This window comes from Amphiura filiformis, chromosome 2 (genome assembly GCF_039555335.1).
Source record: "Amphiura filiformis chromosome 2, Afil_fr2py, whole genome shotgun sequence".
Classification (NCBI taxonomy): domain Eukaryota; kingdom Metazoa; phylum Echinodermata; class Ophiuroidea; order Amphilepidida; family Amphiuridae; genus Amphiura; species Amphiura filiformis.
This window is the reverse complement of record NC_092629.1, coordinates 58,571,763-58,592,470: the sequence shown is the minus strand read 5'-3', so window position 1 is coordinate 58,592,470 and position 20,708 is coordinate 58,571,763. Positions and strand designations below refer to the sequence as shown.

General features: G+C 36.8%; 1 protein-coding gene across 1 annotated transcript in view; it reads right to left on the bottom strand.

The window, feature by feature from the left end:
• The window catches only part of LOC140146460 (uncharacterized), a 40,449-nt gene extending 19,853 nt beyond the window's left edge, over positions 1-20,596 (bottom strand). Inside the window, exons 1-7 of the mRNA XM_072168320.1 lie at positions 20,304-20,596; positions 14,789-15,007; positions 13,827-13,918; positions 12,810-12,874; positions 4,362-4,485; positions 3,116-3,177; positions 1,180-1,293 (exon numbers count right to left, since the gene is read on the bottom strand). Coding sequence (XP_072024421.1) covers positions 1,180-1,293; positions 3,116-3,177; positions 4,362-4,485; positions 12,810-12,874; positions 13,827-13,918; positions 14,789-15,007; positions 20,304-20,459 — 832 coding nt within the window. The 5' untranslated portion in view covers positions 20,460-20,596. The remainder of the gene's footprint in view (positions 1-1,179; positions 1,294-3,115; positions 3,178-4,361; positions 4,486-12,809; positions 12,875-13,826; positions 13,919-14,788; positions 15,008-20,303) is intronic.
• Between the last annotated feature and the right edge of the window lie 112 nt (positions 20,597-20,708).

Here is a 20,708-nt window from a genome sequence, read left to right as displayed (position 1 = left end):
ATAGCAGTCAAGTTAGCTCAATCGTTAAGGCGTTCGACTATGGTGCGAGAGGTTGCGGGTTCGAACCCTGTCGGTGCCTAGTACGCTCTCGTGGAAAAATTGAGTTAGCTTGAATTCCCCTGGACAAGGAACTCACTGCTAATTTGTCTCGTTGTAACCTGTACGAAACTCCGGGAGCTGATCCTGGTTGCGATGGTTATTTGTGGAATGTCTAGGGTGTGCACTCTTGAAGCAGCAAAGTCCCTGAATTGTTGTTTAATGGTTTATGGAATGATGTGGGGCCATAGTGGTCAGGGACAACCTGTAAAGTGTGCTGAGGCTTGTGGATCAACATCTAGGCGTTGTGCCTGTGCATAGCGCACTATAAATCACTGCGCTTTTTTATTTAAAAGTAAACCCTGGCCACAACTGTAAACATAGTTTATTCATGTGTGTGACAGTGTGACCCTGTTTGATGGCGTTTACAAACATGCACATACACAGACAGGGATGCAAGTTGCAGTTGAAAAAGAAACAACACCCTGAAATGATGCGAGCAAAGTAAACAAATAGAACCTGATCGGAGCACTATCTTTTTAGCGAACACTAGGGACCGGGGAATACGCTATGCGGGTATCACTTCCCTAATTTTTTTTTGCTCTTTTTATGATGAAATATCATCATCCAATTCTGGAAATTGGAAAAAATATCTGGAAAAATATCCAGATCCAGACAAAAAAAAACCCTGTTCCGATTCTGCTACACCTCTAATAAACACAGACACTGAATGTAACACACTACCCACTCTGATGGCCATGAGGAAAAGGAATGATACACAGTATTACACACCCACCCCTTAACACACCCCACACAGACATATACACCCCTACCTGTTCTGATTCTGCTACACCTCTGCTAAATACAGACACTGAATGTAACACCCTACCCACTCTGATGACCATGACGGAAGGGAATGATGCACAGTATTACACACCCACCCCTTAACACACCCCACACAGACATATGCACACCTACCTGTTCTGATTCTGCTACACCTCTGATAAATACAGACACTGAATGTAACACACTACCCACTCTGATGACCATGAGGAAAAGGAATGATGCACAGTATTACACACCCACCCCTTAACACACCCCACACAGACATATGCACCCCTACCTGTTCTGATTCTGCTACACCTCTGATAAATACAGACACTGAATGTAACACACTACCCACTCTGATGGCCATGAGGAAAAGGAATGATGCTGAAAATAATTTCTTCAGGAATTGTAAAGCTTGGTTCACATCGGCTGCAACCAAAAACAAACAATTGTTTTCTTGATGAAAATACTCATTATATTATGTATGTTGGTTAATGATAATAAGGGTAGAATTTTCCCAATTTCTATGTGCTAATAATGTGATGCGAGTATAACGAGCTGGAAATTGTGTATATCTGAACATTTTTCTACTGTTTTTCCTATGTCTACAGACACAACATTAAAGAAGTACCCTAAAAGCTGTTCCAACAATTACCCCTCCCCCTTTTGACCTGCCAATAATTTTTTCCTCCTTTGAGGCTTGCCATCCATATTATGCATTAAAAATAATTAAAGGGAGGAAAAGGGTATACATATAGTCTTAGGTAGTGGTCTGTGGGGAAAGATTCTTTCCACCTTGATCCTGGCATTCCCCGAATGATACCAACCCAACCCGACCTGTCCAAAACAATTTGGGACAATCCCGCCCAATTTGGACTTATTTATTTTGTTCGCACACCAGACTGGTCGATCCAAACTTCTGTTATCCTCATTCTGTTCTGTTCTAGCCTTTCCAGATCTGATCCGATCAATGTTAATTGAAAATTAAGAATGGCGACTATAATGTACACTTGCGTCGTCCAATGTACTTTGTGTGTGTACTGTTTTGTATTCTAATTCTGTTCTCACATTGCGGATGCATCTCTACTTTTGTATTGTTTATTTAATATAATTATTTTTTGTTGAGCCTGACTCGGTCCGGAAGAAAAAAACCCTGATCCTTTTCAACTCAGTGAGAACTCACACCGATCTGGCCCAACCCGTTGATATATTCCCCGATCTGTCTCGACCATTACATTTTAGAATTTTTTTAATCCGATCCGCTATCAGGCTGGATCAGTCCGAATTGGGCCAGGGTATTTCGAATTTTCAGGTTGCCCCGCAGGGCACTATCTGTGATCACATCTGATTAGTAAATATCCAAACTTGCATCATAAGGGAGATAATGGCTGTCAGTGGAATACATACAAAATGAGCAGAAAGTTGTCAGGAAATCAATGGGAAAATGGTTCAGTGCACATGTCAGAAAACAATAGAAAACAAAAGAATTCTTCATTAAACTAGAATTACACAGTTCGTAATTAAGGTGGCCCGTAAAGGTGTGTAAATAACAAAGGTTTGTAAATACATTTTGTACAAATAATATGCAAATTAGCTCATTAATATTTATAAATATGCAAATAACATGATATAAAATTATACAGCACATCAGCCCACCATACTCACAATACCAAGTTTGATATAAAATTGGATGGATTGAGAATGACTAGCGGGACATCCACGTTTTTTATATATAAATCGATAAATTCAGGTATCATGTGAAAGTATACCTCCAATTTTATCCTTATTATGTCTTCAGAATCTTTTTTTGGTCAAAAACATGATTTTAGTCAAAAATGTGATTTCTGGTCAAATATGTGATTTCTGGTCAAAAATGTGATTTTGGTTAAAATGTGTTTTTGGTCAAATTTGTCATCACGGTTAAACATGACAACTTGTGCACATAAAGTATATGAACTATGCACTCTATGAAGAGGTTACAGATATGAAAAGACCCTGTAGTTCCAGACGACCGATACACAAATTAATCGGACAGCTTGGTTATGTACAATGGTATAGGATGCAAGATTCTGAAGACATAATAATGAAGTTGATCAGTTGCTGCGTTTAAGCTAGAGTGAATTATCATCATTTTAAAGCTTATGATCCAGATAATATGAATCTAGACATTATATAACTAAAAATAAAAATGGGCAACTTTTCTCTCATTTGATTTGTGACTCTCCTCACATAAATATGCTGATCTACTTACCGAGACTTTTTGTTGCCATGGCTAGTAATAATTGCAGGAATGATTGGCCTTCTCCGTTGGTACTGCAATGAAATGAAAAAATTACAGGAAAATGAATAAAAGCCGTGGATCCAGAAAGTTCAACTACTAAAGGGACAGAGACCAAGAAGATAAAGATGATTTATAGTGCGCTATGCATAGGCACAACGCCTAGACGTTGATCCACAAGCCTCAGCACACTTGTACTTACAGTGATTGATGATCACTTCCTCTGGTTGTATGAATCATTCTTATTCAATGGGTGCGTCTTGTAAAGAATTCACGTAATTTGATTGGTTTCCTGGTGTATAATATCTCACAATAGTTGATAGTGATATTAGTCAGGGCGCGCGCCGCCACGCAACGGCGGCACGCTTGTTGCTCCTCAATGATCGCGCGATAATGCGTTTGCGTAATACATGTGCGAGAACCAAGAACGCGATTCGGCGGCTTAGATGTTCGTGATGGTTTCGTTCATTTAAAACAACAGGGATGTCCTCACAAAAGTAACTTTATTTTTTTCTGAAAAAAGGCAGTTTTTCTCGCAAAAATTACATTAAAACTGAATAAGAATATATCAGTAGTGGATGCCGGCTGTGCCGCATCCACTACTCAAAATATTGGCCAGCCCATCCATTATGACACGATATTGGATAGGCAAAAGACAAAATCCTATCATTTATTCTCTAAATATTCTGCCAATGCTTTCCAACCATGAAAGCAAAACTGTCAAACCAGTAAGTAAAATTTGGTTTTGTTTAGAAGAATTTATATATTTTATCTTCAAACCTGATGAATCTATTCAGTGATAAAAAAGGGATATTTTTTGGCCCAATTTTGTCCTTGATTTTGCATGAAAATGGGAGTAAATTTTTCTTGAAAAATCTGGGCAAATGGTGTTTTTGAAATCATGGTAATCTGTACTTTTTAGTTTAGAGACCCTGTTCAGAGCTGGGTGTAGGGTTCCTAGACCACCAAGTTAATGTCAACCCTGTCTGTACGATTAAACCATGCACTAGGATCCACAACATGCTCATCTATCAGGGGCACAGTTCTTAAACCCCAATACATTTGTACATTCATTGAATGACCTTTGAAGACTTAGGTACAAAAACTCATACTCTGCAACTTGAGGTCAAATATTACACTATGATTAGGTAATTGAGCTTATTGGATTATGCCATTGGGATGAGGCTATTGTGGTCCATAGTGATGGGCATGTACTCACCTCATATATCTCTGCCACACTTGAGGGACTTTCATAGGGTTTTTCATCATATTAAACTCAAGATGCATGGCCCATAAGATTACAAACATTGCAAGGGTTACTACTGCACAGTCAGATATAATACCTGCAATAGAAACACAATACACAAATATATCAGACACAGGGTCAGAATTTCGGTGAGAATCCAAGAATAAATTCTCGCAAAGATTCACGGAAATAGAATGTGTGAATCAAAGTTGATTCTCGCAAACTTTTGTAGTTTACACAGAAGTTGATTTACATGAATCAAATGATTCCCGTACATTTATTCTGCAAGAATCAAGACACCTGTTTCTTAAGCACTGAGGTAGAGAAGATATCTTATGCTTCCCACAATGCATTTCTCCCATTTCAATTTTCTAGTACTGATTTGTTATCCAACTAACATGGGTCGATAGTGACAAAATGTTCCTCAATGAACAGTGCACATCTAGATCTTGCCAAATATGTTTATCGAACCCATGTTTAGCCAGTCTATTCTTAAATTGAAAACAAAAGGAATCTGTACAAAGTAATGGGAGTGTCATAAGGTGATGTAAGGATTCTGGGAAAGGTAAGATATATTCTCTGGCATTGAGATATATAGGACCCCTGCATGTAGTGGGAAGATGCTCCCGTGGAGAAATACCATGTCCACCCCCCATACAAACAGATGCTACAGTTATATTATTGTCTAATAAATCGCTCTTGTGGCAAAAGCCACATTTATCACGCAAAAGTACAGATATTTCCAATCTGGACATTCAATAATCTGAAGAACCCCCCCCCTCCCACATGAAAGAAGTTGACAATGTCCAATTTAGATTTTACCATACCTTCTTCTAAGGACAGTGAAAATGTGTGATGCTCAAAAAGCGCCAAAATTTGCGCATTTTGGGTATAATAACGCATTATAGATAAGACCACAAATTTAAATATTTTCCTATAAAAATAACCATTTTCAAGTACTCATTTTCCAAAAACTTGCAAGTTTTCACTAATATCAAAGAATCCATAATGATCTGCAACACAATCCATGTTGTAAAAATATAGAAAATAAACTGTTGCAAAAAATTGCAAGAAATTATAGAAGAAAAAAAGTAAAATTAAATTTTTTTTTTCCAAATATAACAAATCCAAACTTTTTGGGAGAAAATTCATGCATTTTGAAAAAAAAAGCGCAAATAAAGTTTAACACAGTGCAACAAGTTAAACTCAATTTACCCTTGCTGAGAAATGGACCAATCCATGTTATTGTTTACCGGGGCAGATGTCAATCATTGTCATGCAGATAAATTTGGATTGTTGGGCTCGACCCGGGAACCAATGGGATTTGCCGCCTTCGCGGGTTTCGGGCGTGATTAGTTGGTGATTTATTCACTGTTGGTTTTGTATTGGACACGACAACAACAAAAATCTTTGGCTACCGATTCTTAGAAATCAACAGCAACTTCATAAGACATAAACAACTGACTGATTGATGATAAAAATCAAGCTTTGGGAAGCTTAAAATGTGCACGCTTACTGCATCAATAACAAGGACACGCTGATTTTTCTACCTTGTTTCTGCTTACTGCACAACAATATAATCAGGATTCAGGTTCCGAATTTAATGCTGCGCTATGTATAATTGGTGGCGAGTTCGGCGCTGGCAGGCAGTGCTAAAACTTGGATGTAAAAAATATTGATACATGTAGTAATATCAACATTTTGTGCACGCGTTTTGTGAGCTAGTCAAGTCAGTATTCTATACAATCGTCGTGGAAAATTCCGGAAAATTACGGTAGACTAATCCCACTGAACAGCACAACATGCACGCAAAGCAGTCATCTTCAAGACTTCATGAAATTTGTGGTTGAGTAATTTCTGATTAGACGGAGAAATATCCGGGTGAGAATAAATTTATTTAATTTATGTATAATGCGGGAGTCGAAATTGTATTTAAATCCATCTAAATAATATTTAATGGTATTTTCTTGCACACGAAAAGTGCTCCAAAACTTTGCAATTCCTGTGGCTTTACGCATTTAATATTAATGTTTGTTTACCAAGTGTGGTTCTATGAATAATTCATGAGGTGTAATTGTTATGTAGGGCAGGGTTTTACAATGCACATGTAGCCATTATCCAAATAAGGCAAGGCGTAATAAAAGACACGCTCATTATGACGTCAGGGTCCTTGAGAATTTGACATGGGCGTATCAATCGATATCCCGATTGGCAAACAATGACTTCCCATTGCAAATCAATGGCGAATTTTTCCGGTGTCATCGTATCCATTTGAGCCATAGTTTTTACCCGGCGAATTTGGACAAATATTACCAAAGTTACAGCAATTGTCGAATCAGTTTGGCAGCTCGGAATTCGGGATGGCAAAATTTAAGCAAATTAAACTGATTGCGTCGGTTCATTTAAGTAGGTTTTTTTCAGCATCGGATATGTTTTTAGGGTAAAGTTGACAGTCGTATTTTAATTTGGTGCCGAATTCAGTTCAAGCAGTGCCAAGAAATATTGTCAGTTTTCTTGAAATTAATGTGGTTTTCATTCAAGGGATCCCTTTTATAGTTAAAACTCAAAAAATGTTGGGATCATTTGGCTTACGAATTTACGTATTAAAAGCTGGAAAATCATAAGTAGAGAATTTACAGATGGTCAATTTTATGTTCCTACTTGTAAATAACAAAATCAATAAAAATAGAATAACAAAAGGGAAGATGTATTTGTGTTTGGGTTGGGAAATCCCTAATAATGATAATAGTTTTAAGTAGCAAAATATACGGTGTACAGATGATAATATTTAACGCCACTTGTAGCAAAAGAGTTCACAAAGGCAATTTATTTTAGCCATAAAAAATCTGGAAAAATCCTTGTGCAATTTCCGTCTCCCTCGTTCGTCAAAATGGGGTAAAGACAGCCCGTCACCTCTGGCTTAATTTAGCGACATGTTTGTGGTAAAATTTTTGACAATTTCTAGGTGTGATTTCACCTTTTTATGTTAATGCAAGCATATTTTAGGTGATAATTGTTAGTATAACATTAGCAGGCCAGGTTTTTGTGGCTTATTGAAAGGAAGGGTATCATGAGTATATTTACCCTTGGATATTTACCTTCATAATGGACTATTATGTCTAAGCTTACTCTGCATAAAACGTATATAATTTACATGACAGAGTCGGTAATGCATTAGTTTTGTTTGTTTGGTTGAATTTGGCTTGATTGTGGCATAATGCCTTACTTAAAAGGTAACCTAGTTTCATCCATAAAGTGGTCATATAGTGTAGGTCTAATTTTAGTCACGGGTTGTAGACAAAATGTATCGAAAAACAAGGATAGCCCCGATATGTCCCTAGACGAGAATTGTTATTGAATACTTGGATTTTGGATTTGGATTGGAAATTTGATTGGACTGGAATTGTAATGTTCTTTTCTTTGGCTTTGGATTGAAGTTGGATTTAAAATTGGATGTGGATTGAAAATTGGAAAAAAAAAATAAATAAATAAATAACATTGCAACGATCTTTTCTTTGAATTGAAATTAGATTGAATTTTGGATTGGAAATTTGATTGGACTGAATTGTAATATTCTTTTCTTTGGATTTGGATTGAATTTGGATTTAAAATTGGATTAAAAAATAATTAAATAAATAAATAATTGCAATGCTCTTTTCTTTGGATTGAATTTGGATTTGGATTGAAAATTGGATGTGGATTGAAAATGGAGAAAAAAAAAAAATAATAAATAAATAAATAATTGCAATGCTCTTTCCTTTGGATTGGATTTGGATTGAAAAAAAAAAAATAATAATAATAATAATAATGAAAGTCCTGGGTTTATCATGTGTGTTTCGGTCTGTGTGAGGGATTTTGATCATAGTTGCATACCTTTTTTAACCTTGCATCCCTTGTTAGGCTTTGATCACAGGCTCGAATGTGGACGAGCTCTTGAGTCTTTATAGAACTTGATGGTATTAGTAATGTGAAGTTCAGAAGTTCAACGGTAGATTTTAGATCATAAAACTTGGTGAAGAAGGATCTTGGATAGTTTAATAATCTTGTGGTAAATCTCAGGTCAAATATTTGGATGGTGATTTAAGGAGGAGTAGTTATGAGTGCCGCAAATACTGGTCATCGCCCTGTTGGCCAGAAGGGGGTCAATTTAAAATAAAGTAAAATAAATTGGATGGTCATGAAACCAATATAAAGATATCTAATTAGGAAAAATCGTTAAGCAGGGTCAAAGAACTAATTAATGTAGAGAAGGATTTCATGAAAAACGGGATAAAAAATTCTTGAGGTCAAGTAAGTAAAAGCCGGATTGTGTGAAAATTGGGAAAATGTGTTCCCTCATCCCTTGCATTTGTGATACAATGACAAGGATATATTGTGTCAAAGCATTTTTATTGTGGATTAAGGGTAATTAAGGCAAAGATTGCTTCAGTTTCTGGAATTAGTAATTAGTAAATGTCATATTTTGAAAGGGTTAAATGTGTATGAGAGTAGATCGCACAAATAATTTGTCATGCTTATCCACATAACACGATGGTTCATAAAAATGGTCAGGGAAAGAAATTAATACAAATTAAATATTCATCTGTCTCCTGATAACTTGTGTTGGATCACAAACAAAATCGAGGAGGTTTATTCAAGTTACACAAGGTAATTAGTATAGATGTGCTGGCAGGTTGGTTCCCATTTCTTTCTTTTTCTTTCTTTTATTTATATTGCAGGCGATACCAATGACACTTTGATGCTGGTGGTAAGAAACAAGCCTGACCTGTATGTACATGTACACCTGGACACCCATATAATTGCTAGTGACTACTAGACTGTGTGAGGCGACAGTAGACTTTGACATGCACAGCGAAGCATATTGAAAATTTTGTGTCATCTGCGAAACTGAACTTACGCACGAGCAATACAAGGGAGAGCATGCATCTTTTACACAAATTGTACTGTCAGAAGTCTATTGAACCAAATAAGTTCTGAAGTTCGAGTCCAGCTAACGAAAAAGTTAATACTTTAGGGCTTCTTTTGGTGTATATAATAGCATCGTTTGATCAACCACAGTTGAACTTTGCATGGGAAATTTTAATTTGAGCATTCCTTCGATGTCGAGTAGTGGAAATTTGGAAGATGGGTTGTGCATGATTTAGCCATGACCGGCGCTTTGGTAAGGCAACTCAGGAACAAAGGGTTGCATGTACATCGAGAGTGCTGAAATAGAATAAAATAAAGCAAGACATCAGGCAGAATGCTGTTAGCCACATTGGTCCAATATTTCTGACGCAAAATGGAATTAAACTGACAACCCAATCACTGGGTTCTGTATGTGCGGTTGTGCGTAAGTGTACTGGCCAGTGCAAGGTGCCCTACTCGGATCACAAGGTCTAGCTATTTCACTACACAACAGAATAACTCGATTTCTGCCCGAGATAGACGAAAAGATTTTTCAATTGGTAACTAAAAGTATGAAAGAAAGTTAACCATTGTGATGTTGATCATCAAAAAGATCAAATCAACATCTTCATATATTTGAAGAAAGAAGAATTAACTTAAAGAGTCGTAAATTCTTCCAACTTCGCATTGGTAGTGGACAACATATACAAAAATTTTATACAATTTCGCAGAGTTGGACGAAAACTTTAGGGGACAACATGGGAAATTTCCATTGGACAAATGAATCTCATGGGACTTGGAATATCACTAATATCTGGAGTTTTAAAAATTTATTACATTGTAAGTAAAATTGTACAAGAAACAATTTATACAGTGGTGAGCCCTCTGATATTATATTGATGTGCTTTTATGCTACGTAATAGTATGACTATACGAGGGTAGAAGTGGTTGAGTACATCACGTCAGGTGCGGTTTATATCTCAACAACACATATTCTGTTGCACATTTGAAATTAATAACATTTAGTCAATCGTGCTTGTATTTGTTTGATTAAGTCTGTGTTAAAGGGAAGTAGGAATCAACTCCAGGTTGGCATGGGGTAGCTAGACTCTGGGGCCAAGTACTATGCCCTCATTTTTTCTAGTTTTTTTGTGAGATTGCGCAGCCGGCTAGTTATCGCGTTGATTTCTTTCAATATCCTATTGTGACGATACAATGTATCTTGCAGCATATAGAGCCAGCATAATTAGTAGTGTTATTGTGGAGAATTATATGGATTACAGTCAATATCCAGCAAAGAAATTATAGTGCTGTTTTATGCTAATCAGCAATTAGTGGCACAGAGCCAAACTGTGATTTATATTTCAATGTGCCAACAATAAAATCCTTCATTGAGGTTCCATTTAGTTATCAGTAGCATTATCAAACATAGGCAGATATATCACCATGTAGTTTCTGGTTTTCAAACAGACGCTCTCAAATGCGCTAGTCAACTTTTAAATATGTGCCTCATTCCATTGTGTATCATCCAGGAGCGATAGAGGAGGTTTAGGTAATGATATCCGTGCAGCAAAGTGAACAAACAAGTTTAAGGGGGGAAGGGGGGATTAACCAAGTTCCTTATAAAATAAGTCCCTTGTGTGGGGTTTTGAATTATCTTTTCTGTATTTATTTATTATGATATATGTATATGTCATAGAATGCTAACATTAAGACTTGATCCCTTGTAACTTCAGGTAGACCACCTGTTGAAGAGTCTCAGGAATTCCACTTGGGAGCGTGGGATCTGTATGCACCAGTACCATAATTTATTGTTGAGTTTCCAGCCATGATATTTGATGAATAATCCACGGGTTCGGGGTCAAACGCTCAGAATTTAGCCTCGGGTGGCGGCCACCAGAGTGCAAGTTTGGATCACATTTGGTTTTGCTAAAACAAGATTTTCTGCGCCTTTGGTCGTTGTTTCGCTAGAGTCTTGGGTTGGGTAATTCGCTCGATTAGAGAATCTCCTATTATATATGTGGCAATTATACGGCTGAGAATTTGTTTGTTTGTTTGTTTGTTTATTTGTTGTAGGTACTGGTGCGGGTCTTAAACAAAAGTCAATAAATGGTTGTCGTGTCTGATTACCAACATGCATGCAAATTTTGCGTCCGAGTGTTTTCAATTTCTCTGTCTTGGGGTAATAAAGTTTAACACAGTGCAACAAGTTAAACTCAATTTACCCTTGCTGAGAAATGGACCAATCCATGTTATTGTTTACCGGGTCAGATGTCAATCATTGTCATGCAGATAAATTTGTATTGTTTGGCTCGACCGGGAACCAATGGGATTTGCCGCTTTCAGCGGGTTTCGGGCGTGATTAGTTGGTGATTTATTCACTGTTGGTTTTGTATTGGACACGACAACAACAAAAATCTTCCCACCCACCGCGCCCTGTGTGGACATGTGAGAAGGCAGTAAAATATAATTATGTGTGACAGTAATGAGATAATGACCTGTATAAATACAGATATATTTTATCTACTACATGGTAGTGTGTTAAATAATAGCTAATTAAAGCATTTAACTGTCTGTAAGTTTAAAAGAAAAATCAAGAATTATGGTCCCTGTAGATAAGGAGGGAGGAATAAAGAGTTGACGCCGATCATTAAAATTACATGTGACTTGCAATTAATTTCCCTTTCTCAGCTCTTCATATTTACAATGTACACTGTTTAGTTAGATCATGTGTTCAATATGTTGCTACATAAAATTTATATAAATGTTCTGTATCAAACTTTTTAGAATGATAGTTCAAGAGGGAAAGTAAGTCGTCAAAACTATATATATGTACAGGAATTGACAATCGTATTGTTACATGCAGGCACAGGTCCGGTGTCATCAAAAACAGTAAAGTAGTCTTTTATAAGGTCAAAGACTTCACACAGTAAGCAAAAAGAAAATAATGCTGGGTTTTGAATTATCTTTTCTGTATTTATTTATTATGATATATGTATATGTCATAGAATGCTAACATTAAGACTTGATCCTTGTAACTTCAGGTAGACCACCTGTTGAAGAGTCTCAGGAATTCCACTTGGGAGCGTGGGATCTGTATGCACCAGTACCATAATTTATTGTTGAGTTTCCAGCCATGATATTTGATGAATAATCCACGGGTTCGGGGTCAAACGCTCAGAATTTAGCCTCGGTGGCGGCCACCAGAGTGCAAGTTTGGATCACATTTGGTTTTGCTAAAACGAGATTTTCTGCGCCTTTGGTCGTTGTTTCGCTAGAGTCTTGGGTTGGGTAATTCGCTCGATTAGAGAATCTCCTATTATATATGTGGCAATTATACGGCTGAGAATTTGTTTGTTTGTTTGTTTGTTTATTTGTTGTAGGTACTGGTGCGGGTCTTAAACAAAAGTCAATAAATGGTTGTCGTGTCTGATTGCCAACATGCATGCAAATTTTGCGTCCGAGTGTTTTCAATTTCTCTGTCTTGGGGTAATTGTGCATTTTCGAAACTTTGTGCATTTTTCCTATGCTTACCTTCTTCTTTGGCTAAAGTTGCAATAAGCAGGATCACCCCAACAATGGCTAGTGATACTATAATCCTGAAATAAAATGTAAGATATGTTATTCAAAGACATTCTATAAGTATTTATGATTCTTTTCTGGCTGATAATAGGATTATCAAAGATTTGCTCCAAATACACAATATTTGTGACCGTACATGACGAATGAGCCGTAAATTCCTTCCCTGGTCAATTTTGTTTTATTTTGTGTTTAGAAAATATATATCATAAGCTTCAAGGATCGACCAAGCATCTATGGTCAATCAAAATCACACAAACTTGTCCCCATTGCCTAAGTCCGCTAATTGAGAACACGCTGTTGTTTCATCATTTGGATTCAACCATGGAAATAGTATCTTATCTTAGTTATCTACTATTTCCATGATTCAACTAAGCCTTGCCTTTGAGGCATACACGTGCAATCACATGCCTAAAGTGATCATGCGGAGTATGATTTATTGCATACTTTATGATATGGACCTATACAACATGTAAAGCCAGAAGTCCTCTGTGTTTCCGCAAAAATCACGGAATTCGGGAAGAAACATCCATAAGCAGTTTTGCTAATAAGAGAAAAAAATGAAATGAAAAATATTTTTTTAATGAACTAAATCATACAATGGGCTTCAAAATTCAACATAATAATGTGAAATAAAGTTAAAGTTATTTATCATTTTACCCGCATATGCCCTATATATCAATCTAAGAATCTCCAATCATGGCCATACCTAGTCCCTGTCTTGCAATATTGCAATCACCTGATCGGAATTTTCCATCGTAAAAGTTACAAAGCGGAAAAAAGTGGAATTTGACATTTGTAAAGCGGACAATTTTGGGCTTTAACCTATACTTCCTAATGAGTGCTATTCAAATCATATGCCATAAGAAAGCACACCTAAACCTCTTTAGGAATGTGACATACAGCACCAGCAATTTTCAAATGACAAGGCCTGATGAAACAATATCATGTGACAATGTTTTACAGACTCACCATCGGATAGCATTTGTTCCTTGAGACCATAGAATCAATGCAATTGCAAGTGAACCGGCATAACATATAGCTGTAGCACCTAGAATGAAAAACTGAAACGAAAAAACATCATATTAGACACATGAAGCCACAATGTATGATATTTTAATATCATCATATGAAAATGGTTAACTTTGTTCAAATCTGATTTTTTTTTTTGGTTACAAGTACAATATTGTTTGTATTTTAAACAGGTGGTGAATGACGTGCATTCTCTAAATTCAGTAAATTTCCATCGTCAACCGTGTAATTGAATGGGATTATTTTGAAATATCACAAAAAAATAGGCCTATGTTAATAAATAATACAAGCTAAAACCATTGGGGTTCGATAATGAACCCAAAAAACTAACCGAGTATATGGAAAATGCCACACAGCCGGGCGGTTTCACAAGTTGCCGGCTCTATCATGCCATTCACCGCCTGATTTTAAATGCTCCCCCTCTAATAAATGCCACATACTTTTAGAAGCCCATCACACAAACATTTTTTGATTCCAAGTTTTGAGTTCAATTACTACAGTAGTTTGGATATATTAGAAATTAGATAAGCAAATATAACAATTGCTGCTGCCCATAACATAAAAGCCATTTCCAAGGCTTTTGACAGAGTTCCTCACCAACGCCTACTCCTGAAACTGCATTTCTATGGTATCCGTGACCAAGTATTACACTGGATCAGAGACTTTCTCACTGGCCACACCCAGCGTGTCTTAGTTGAGGGTCAGTCTTCAACTACTTCAAGTGTTACTTCTGGTGTACCACAGGGCACAGTCCTGGGCCCTCTGCTGTTTTTGGTCTTTATCAATGACATCCCTTCAATTACATAAATTTCCACTTTTGCTGCATTTCCCCCCCTGAAATCCACTTTGCCCCCCCATTCCCCCAAAAATTCCTGGTGCAGCCACTGAATATATTGACTTACTTTCATAAGAAATGGTTGTTCGTTGATACGATTTGACATCCTTAGACTTGTTCTCACCGATATCCTGACCACCTCCACTGCTTCTATCGTCAGGAACACCGGTTCTGCGAGCCAGATCAGTTTGTCATACACCCATAGGAAGAGATACGGTACAAGGTTGATGGGCACGGATAACAGCACACCAAATAGACCAATTTGAAAGAACGGAATGACAGATGTCTGTAACAAATCAGAAATATAGACATTCACACTAATGGTTGCATGAGAAAGAGATTAGAAAAAATATGGAAATTACGGAAAAGATTGTTTTGGAAGTCTTATGTTATTCCTGATGATTCATTTGATTTCCAAATTTGAGGCTAGATTTCTCGAGTAAGAACTACATCAATTTGTAGTTTCAACTTGATGGAGAAGTCTATCATCAAAATCAAGGCCACTGATAACCAGTTCTCAGTACCAGCTGCATGAAGTTTGATCGAGAAATCTACTATCCAAGATGACACGATAGTTACTGAGTGGATACATATAGAGGGTGGAACTGAATGAAACAGTCATTATTATGTATTATGTATTATAATATCAGTCATCATTATGTATTATAAACAATTTTTTGTGAAGTTTGATTTTACCTAAATTTATTTTGATGACTTAATAATTATCTGTATCTTCAGAGCAAAGTTTGCTAATTTTTAAGAGATTAACCATGCTAACAATTCGCCGACATGTCATTTGAGCAACTTTTTCGGGCACTATACCCATCCTGATCGGCATTGTTTACTTCCAATTCCCCGAATTTCCATTGCTTTATGGTGTCAATCATGCTTCACTGATTCTGATGTGATTTGAGATAGCTCCACTTTCTATCCTCAATCCATCGTTCGTCGGTTATCAGTGGCCTGGATTGAGGATAGACTTTTCGATCAGCATGACATGTACATGTTTGTGTCAAAATCAGTGAGGCGTGACACCTAGTACAACAAGTCATACCTAGAATATTTTCTCAATTTGAATTTTATCCTTTCTACTTCTTCTTGTTAAATACTGGCCTACATCCCTTTGCGGAATCAAGCGGTCAGGGTGTTGCCCATGCAGATGGTGATTTAGTTGTTCGCTTTACTTTGGTATTGTTCAACTGCGTTTAAAAATTGGTTGGGGTCTGTTATTGCGACAAGTGCTTGCAGTCTTTTATAGTTCTGGGAAAGAAGGAATGCTTGTAACAGTCCTTTGATGCTGAGAGTGGTGTATATGATCTGGAGTTGAAGTGCCGTGAGGATCGTTGGGTAGGCTGAAGGAGGGTTCCAACTGGTATGACTGATTTTACCGTAAAATGGGTGCATATTCCCGATGTCATGATGCGAAACGTTTTGTAGGTTCCGATTGCCGATTACATAGACGAGTACAACTGGTAACTAATGTTAATTCAATGCAATGAAATCGAATTGAATTGAAATGAATTTTGGGCAATTTTCATTTCAATGCATTGGAATTGAATTGGAATCAAAATGAGTGGGCTTGGGCATGAATTGAATTGGATTGGAATTGAAATCATCGTGAGCAATGAAGAATTGAATTGGATTGGAATTGAAATCATTTTGAGTGATGAAGAATGAAGTGGAATTGAAATGAAATGCAGCTTTGATTTCAATTCATCATTTCAATTCACAAGCAGATGTCTGTGATTCCAGATCATTCCACCTGCAAAAAGTGCCCTTCCCCGTTCTGAATTCTGATCCACTAATATCTTCTAATATGATGCAAATTGATTCTTAGCATTTCCAATGTTTTAAATTGCTTGATATGATCTATAATGTGAGTATGAGATCTCCCCCCAACTTGCCAAAAATCTCAAACTTTTGGCACTAATCATAAAGCCCCTATTTTTCTCAAGCTCCTAATTTTTATGCTCAAAAGTCATTGTACATTTGAACAAATTGTGAGAAAACCATCAAAGAAAATGCTTATGTCTTTGACAGCTTTTTTCACGTACAAGGATTTTGGGTGTAAAATCTTTAGGAGCAGGAAACAAATCTAATAGTATCAAAACCTTGATTTTTGACATCTTTGAGGTCAGTGTGGGGACAGGGTCCCATTATCGATCGTACCACACACCTTAAGTTTAAAAAATAATGTGCATGGTGGACAAGAAGGTAAGACAAATATTAGGAAGTCAATCACCTAAGAACTAAGAAGTTCTGAAGTTTCATTAAATAGGACCCAGATGTCAAGGATCACTCGCATTATTTGAATGTGAAAAGTGAGTTAACAATAAAGTATCTTCTGTAGAAATGCTTTTATGACAAGTAGGGCCTAGTGTACTTGATTTTGACTTTGTGTTGCCGACTCAAGTGTTACAAAATTGGTAGAATTTAAAATATGCACTGCAAAAACAGTGTCTAGATATTAGCGGATATATGCTGTCTGGTAAGCAGGTACGAATAATTCCGCATGAATTGAGACGTCAGAGCAGGTCATTAGCCTACATCCCGTATCCTACTATCACTCAAACAAGGAAATCTCTTCACGAATTCACTCACCTTGGGATCCTACATCATCAGTTGAAACGAACATCTAAGTTTCCAAAAACAACTTAGTCATTCCTCAAAACTACAAGTAACTTCATTAATTAAAAATTGAAATTCTACTATTACCCGTTATTGAAAATTTTGTTCGATTTATGTCAACCAGAAGAACGACGAGTCGAGTTCAGTTGACCAAAATGGTACCTGCTGCCTCCTGGTCACTTCAGATATGACGTCAGTATCAAGCTGCTTATTAAATATTCATGAAACCGACCATGTGGTCACAATCGTGGATCGGATTGGTTGGAATCAACCCCACGTGTTTGACCTTACAGGGTCTGAGATATGCATATTCATGTGTCAATGGCTGCTGAGTAAACAGCGATGCGGATATAGTATTCATCCCGGACTGAGAAATGCGACATTTTGATGTTTGTACCGGGAATTTCAGACATGGAGACTCCGCGGAGATTTCTATAAATTCGTACAAAGGTAACCAAAGCGTTGGGGATCGCATTTTAACTATCACTAAATGTTTCGGAATTGAGGTCGGCTAAAAAGTAGACCATTTCGGGGACTGTAATTGGTGTAGATGTCACATTTTGAAGAGTGAGTGGTAAGTGACCAATTTGGCGCCAACACAAGTGTTAGGCCTTACTCAGAATAATTAAACACCATTCTAGACACCATCTTGTCCTCAATTTGTAAACATATCTAAATGCTAAACATGTTTAGTAATTTGATTTTGATGCCATGTGTTTAGATATTTAAAAACACTCGATGTTTTGAAATTTAACATTAATTTTGTGTTTAGATTTTACATGTGTTCTATGATCTCTAGACACAGTTTTTGCAGTACACGTGCCTTTGGACAATTAACACAAACTGCAACTGTATTGGAATTGAAATTGATTAGCTGTCAATTTCAATGCATTAGATTGGAATTGAATTTAAATGATTTTGAAATTGAAAATTGAATTGGAATCGAATTAAATTAATTCTAAAGCGAGGTGGAGTGAATTGGAACAAGACTCCCATGTGTGGAAAGAATTGAATTTGAATAGAATTGAAATCAATTTTCTGGAGTGAAATAACAATACTGGTAACCAGCCAAAGCCGGCATTGTGGAGTGCCGGTTGGCTATTCAATTGCGTGGTGCATTGGGTGACAATTATTTTCTACGTCATTGCCTAGATACGATGGCGATGATTATGACTATGCCCAGCGAGGTGGGACGTGCCCTGAACTCCAAATAACTTTCGTAAGCGACAGACAAATTGCAGGAAAGCGTGCCAATTTAAGCTTCCTGTAATCTATTGCACATACATTGTAACATACGAAGTCGCAAACTTAAAAACTTCAATATGCACTTCAAATACAGCAGACCAATTGTTAATTAAATACCGATCATGTAGAATAACTTACATAATCTTCAATTTCATGGAATCCTGTTGCTCAGAATTGCAAATGTCATTTTTATCTGTCAAATGCGCTGTGGATGTGCTCAGAGATTTTATGATATGCTCCATACATGTAAATCACAGGTGTGAAACTGACTTTATACCACTCGCTCGCTTTCGCAGAAAAGCGAAGCCTCCGGCTACCTCGTGGCACTGGGCATGGACGTGTACACAATTTCTGACGGCGCCTTATTTATTTATAACCCGTTTTGTAATTGGTTGCAAAAACCATTCATCGCAATCGTAAGCCAATCAATGAACGCGACGGCCTTTTACGGTATGAATTAATGTGACCCGCCAGTTAAGTACGTCTAACCTGATTGGTTTACAAAACTACTTTGATAATTGCTAAGCCAGTCAGCATGCTCGATGCTTAACAACCTGGTCGTAGAGTTTTTTTTTTTTTTTAAGAGGCGAATTCACGTGGTGATCCAGCGATCGAGTATAAATTAGCATGACTTCTGCTATCGCAGGTGCAATAACAATACATGGACACAATCAGTGACATTTACACAATGAAATAATGAATTATTTATGACATGCATGGGCTGGATTTTACGATCGAGGTAAGGTTTTCGGCCTATCCCTGCGTGAATATCGTTAGTTTTCAGCATCAAAGATACTTGGCGATGACCAGTTTTTGCGGACACTTTGATAACAGGTAACTTTTATAGGTCATAGGGTAGAAACGATAGTTGTACAATTGTACGAAAATATACATTTTGTTGTAGGCCTAAAATGTTTACAAAAATATATTGGTCCACACGTTGTGCATGTATTCAGTTGTTCGACGTATAGGCGATGATCCACCCAAAAATAAAAATCATTGTATAGATCCCTGTACTACGGTACGTGACACCATGTAAAACAACATTGGAAATCCAAACAATTAAAGCCAAACTTGCTCCTGATTTCTCAATCAAGTTTCGAAATAAATTTGATAAGCTTAACTTTGTCTTTGATGTAGGTATCCCAGGCAAACCTTAGTTAACACATTTGCTAGTCAGCGAAATTCGCCGAGACTGGGACCCAAACACAATGCATTTTTACATAGAAATTTGATTTTTTTTCGAGAATAGGTCGGTGAAGGAAACCTACATAAATATGTTTTCTATACTTCACTTGACCCAAATATATGATTTTTATGGTGATAATCAAGTCGCATTATGGAATTTTAGAGGATTTTGATAGCAGTTCCATTAAAAAAGCTGCTATCGCCATGAGACTAAAATCTAGAAACACCCCTAAATGCCGTTTGGGGGAATTTTGCTATCTGAATCTTTTTGATGAAAGTCAATCTTTGACAGTAAACTTTGTTACGGAAAGTGCTATGACAAAAATGTTTTCAGTTTTAGCTTTCTTTTAAGGGCTTTAATTTGATATGTAAAATGGTGCAGTTTGATGGCAAATTTGAATTCACCTAGCATACCTATTTGATGTTCTGGTGCAAAATGGAATTCACATTGATTTTTATTATCTTTAAAATGTAATATCACAAACAAGTGTCTTCTCTTCATGTCAAGAATGTACACCTACCAACGCATTAGGTAATGCAGAACCAATCAAGGTGTGAATTAACATCAACAACGACAATCGAAGAACAGATTCTGGGCCACAAAATGACCCAAATAATGGCATTGTTACAAGCCATAACAGAGGCAGGATACCAAGACAGTCCACAGGCAAACACATCTCGCAACACTTTTACTTCGTTGCCACAAGAATTCAATGTTGTCACATGTTAAAACACTTATTTCGATGTTTTATTTAGAAGAAATATACTTTGACGACGTGTTGTTCAAAATCCCCGCAAGACATCAACACATATCCCACAATTCGCTGTTTTTTAATGATTTAAAGTAAATATTATCAACAATGTTTTAGTGTAGTCGTTATAAATTTGGGCATTTAGCAAATGTTAGCTTAAATATATGTCCGTAA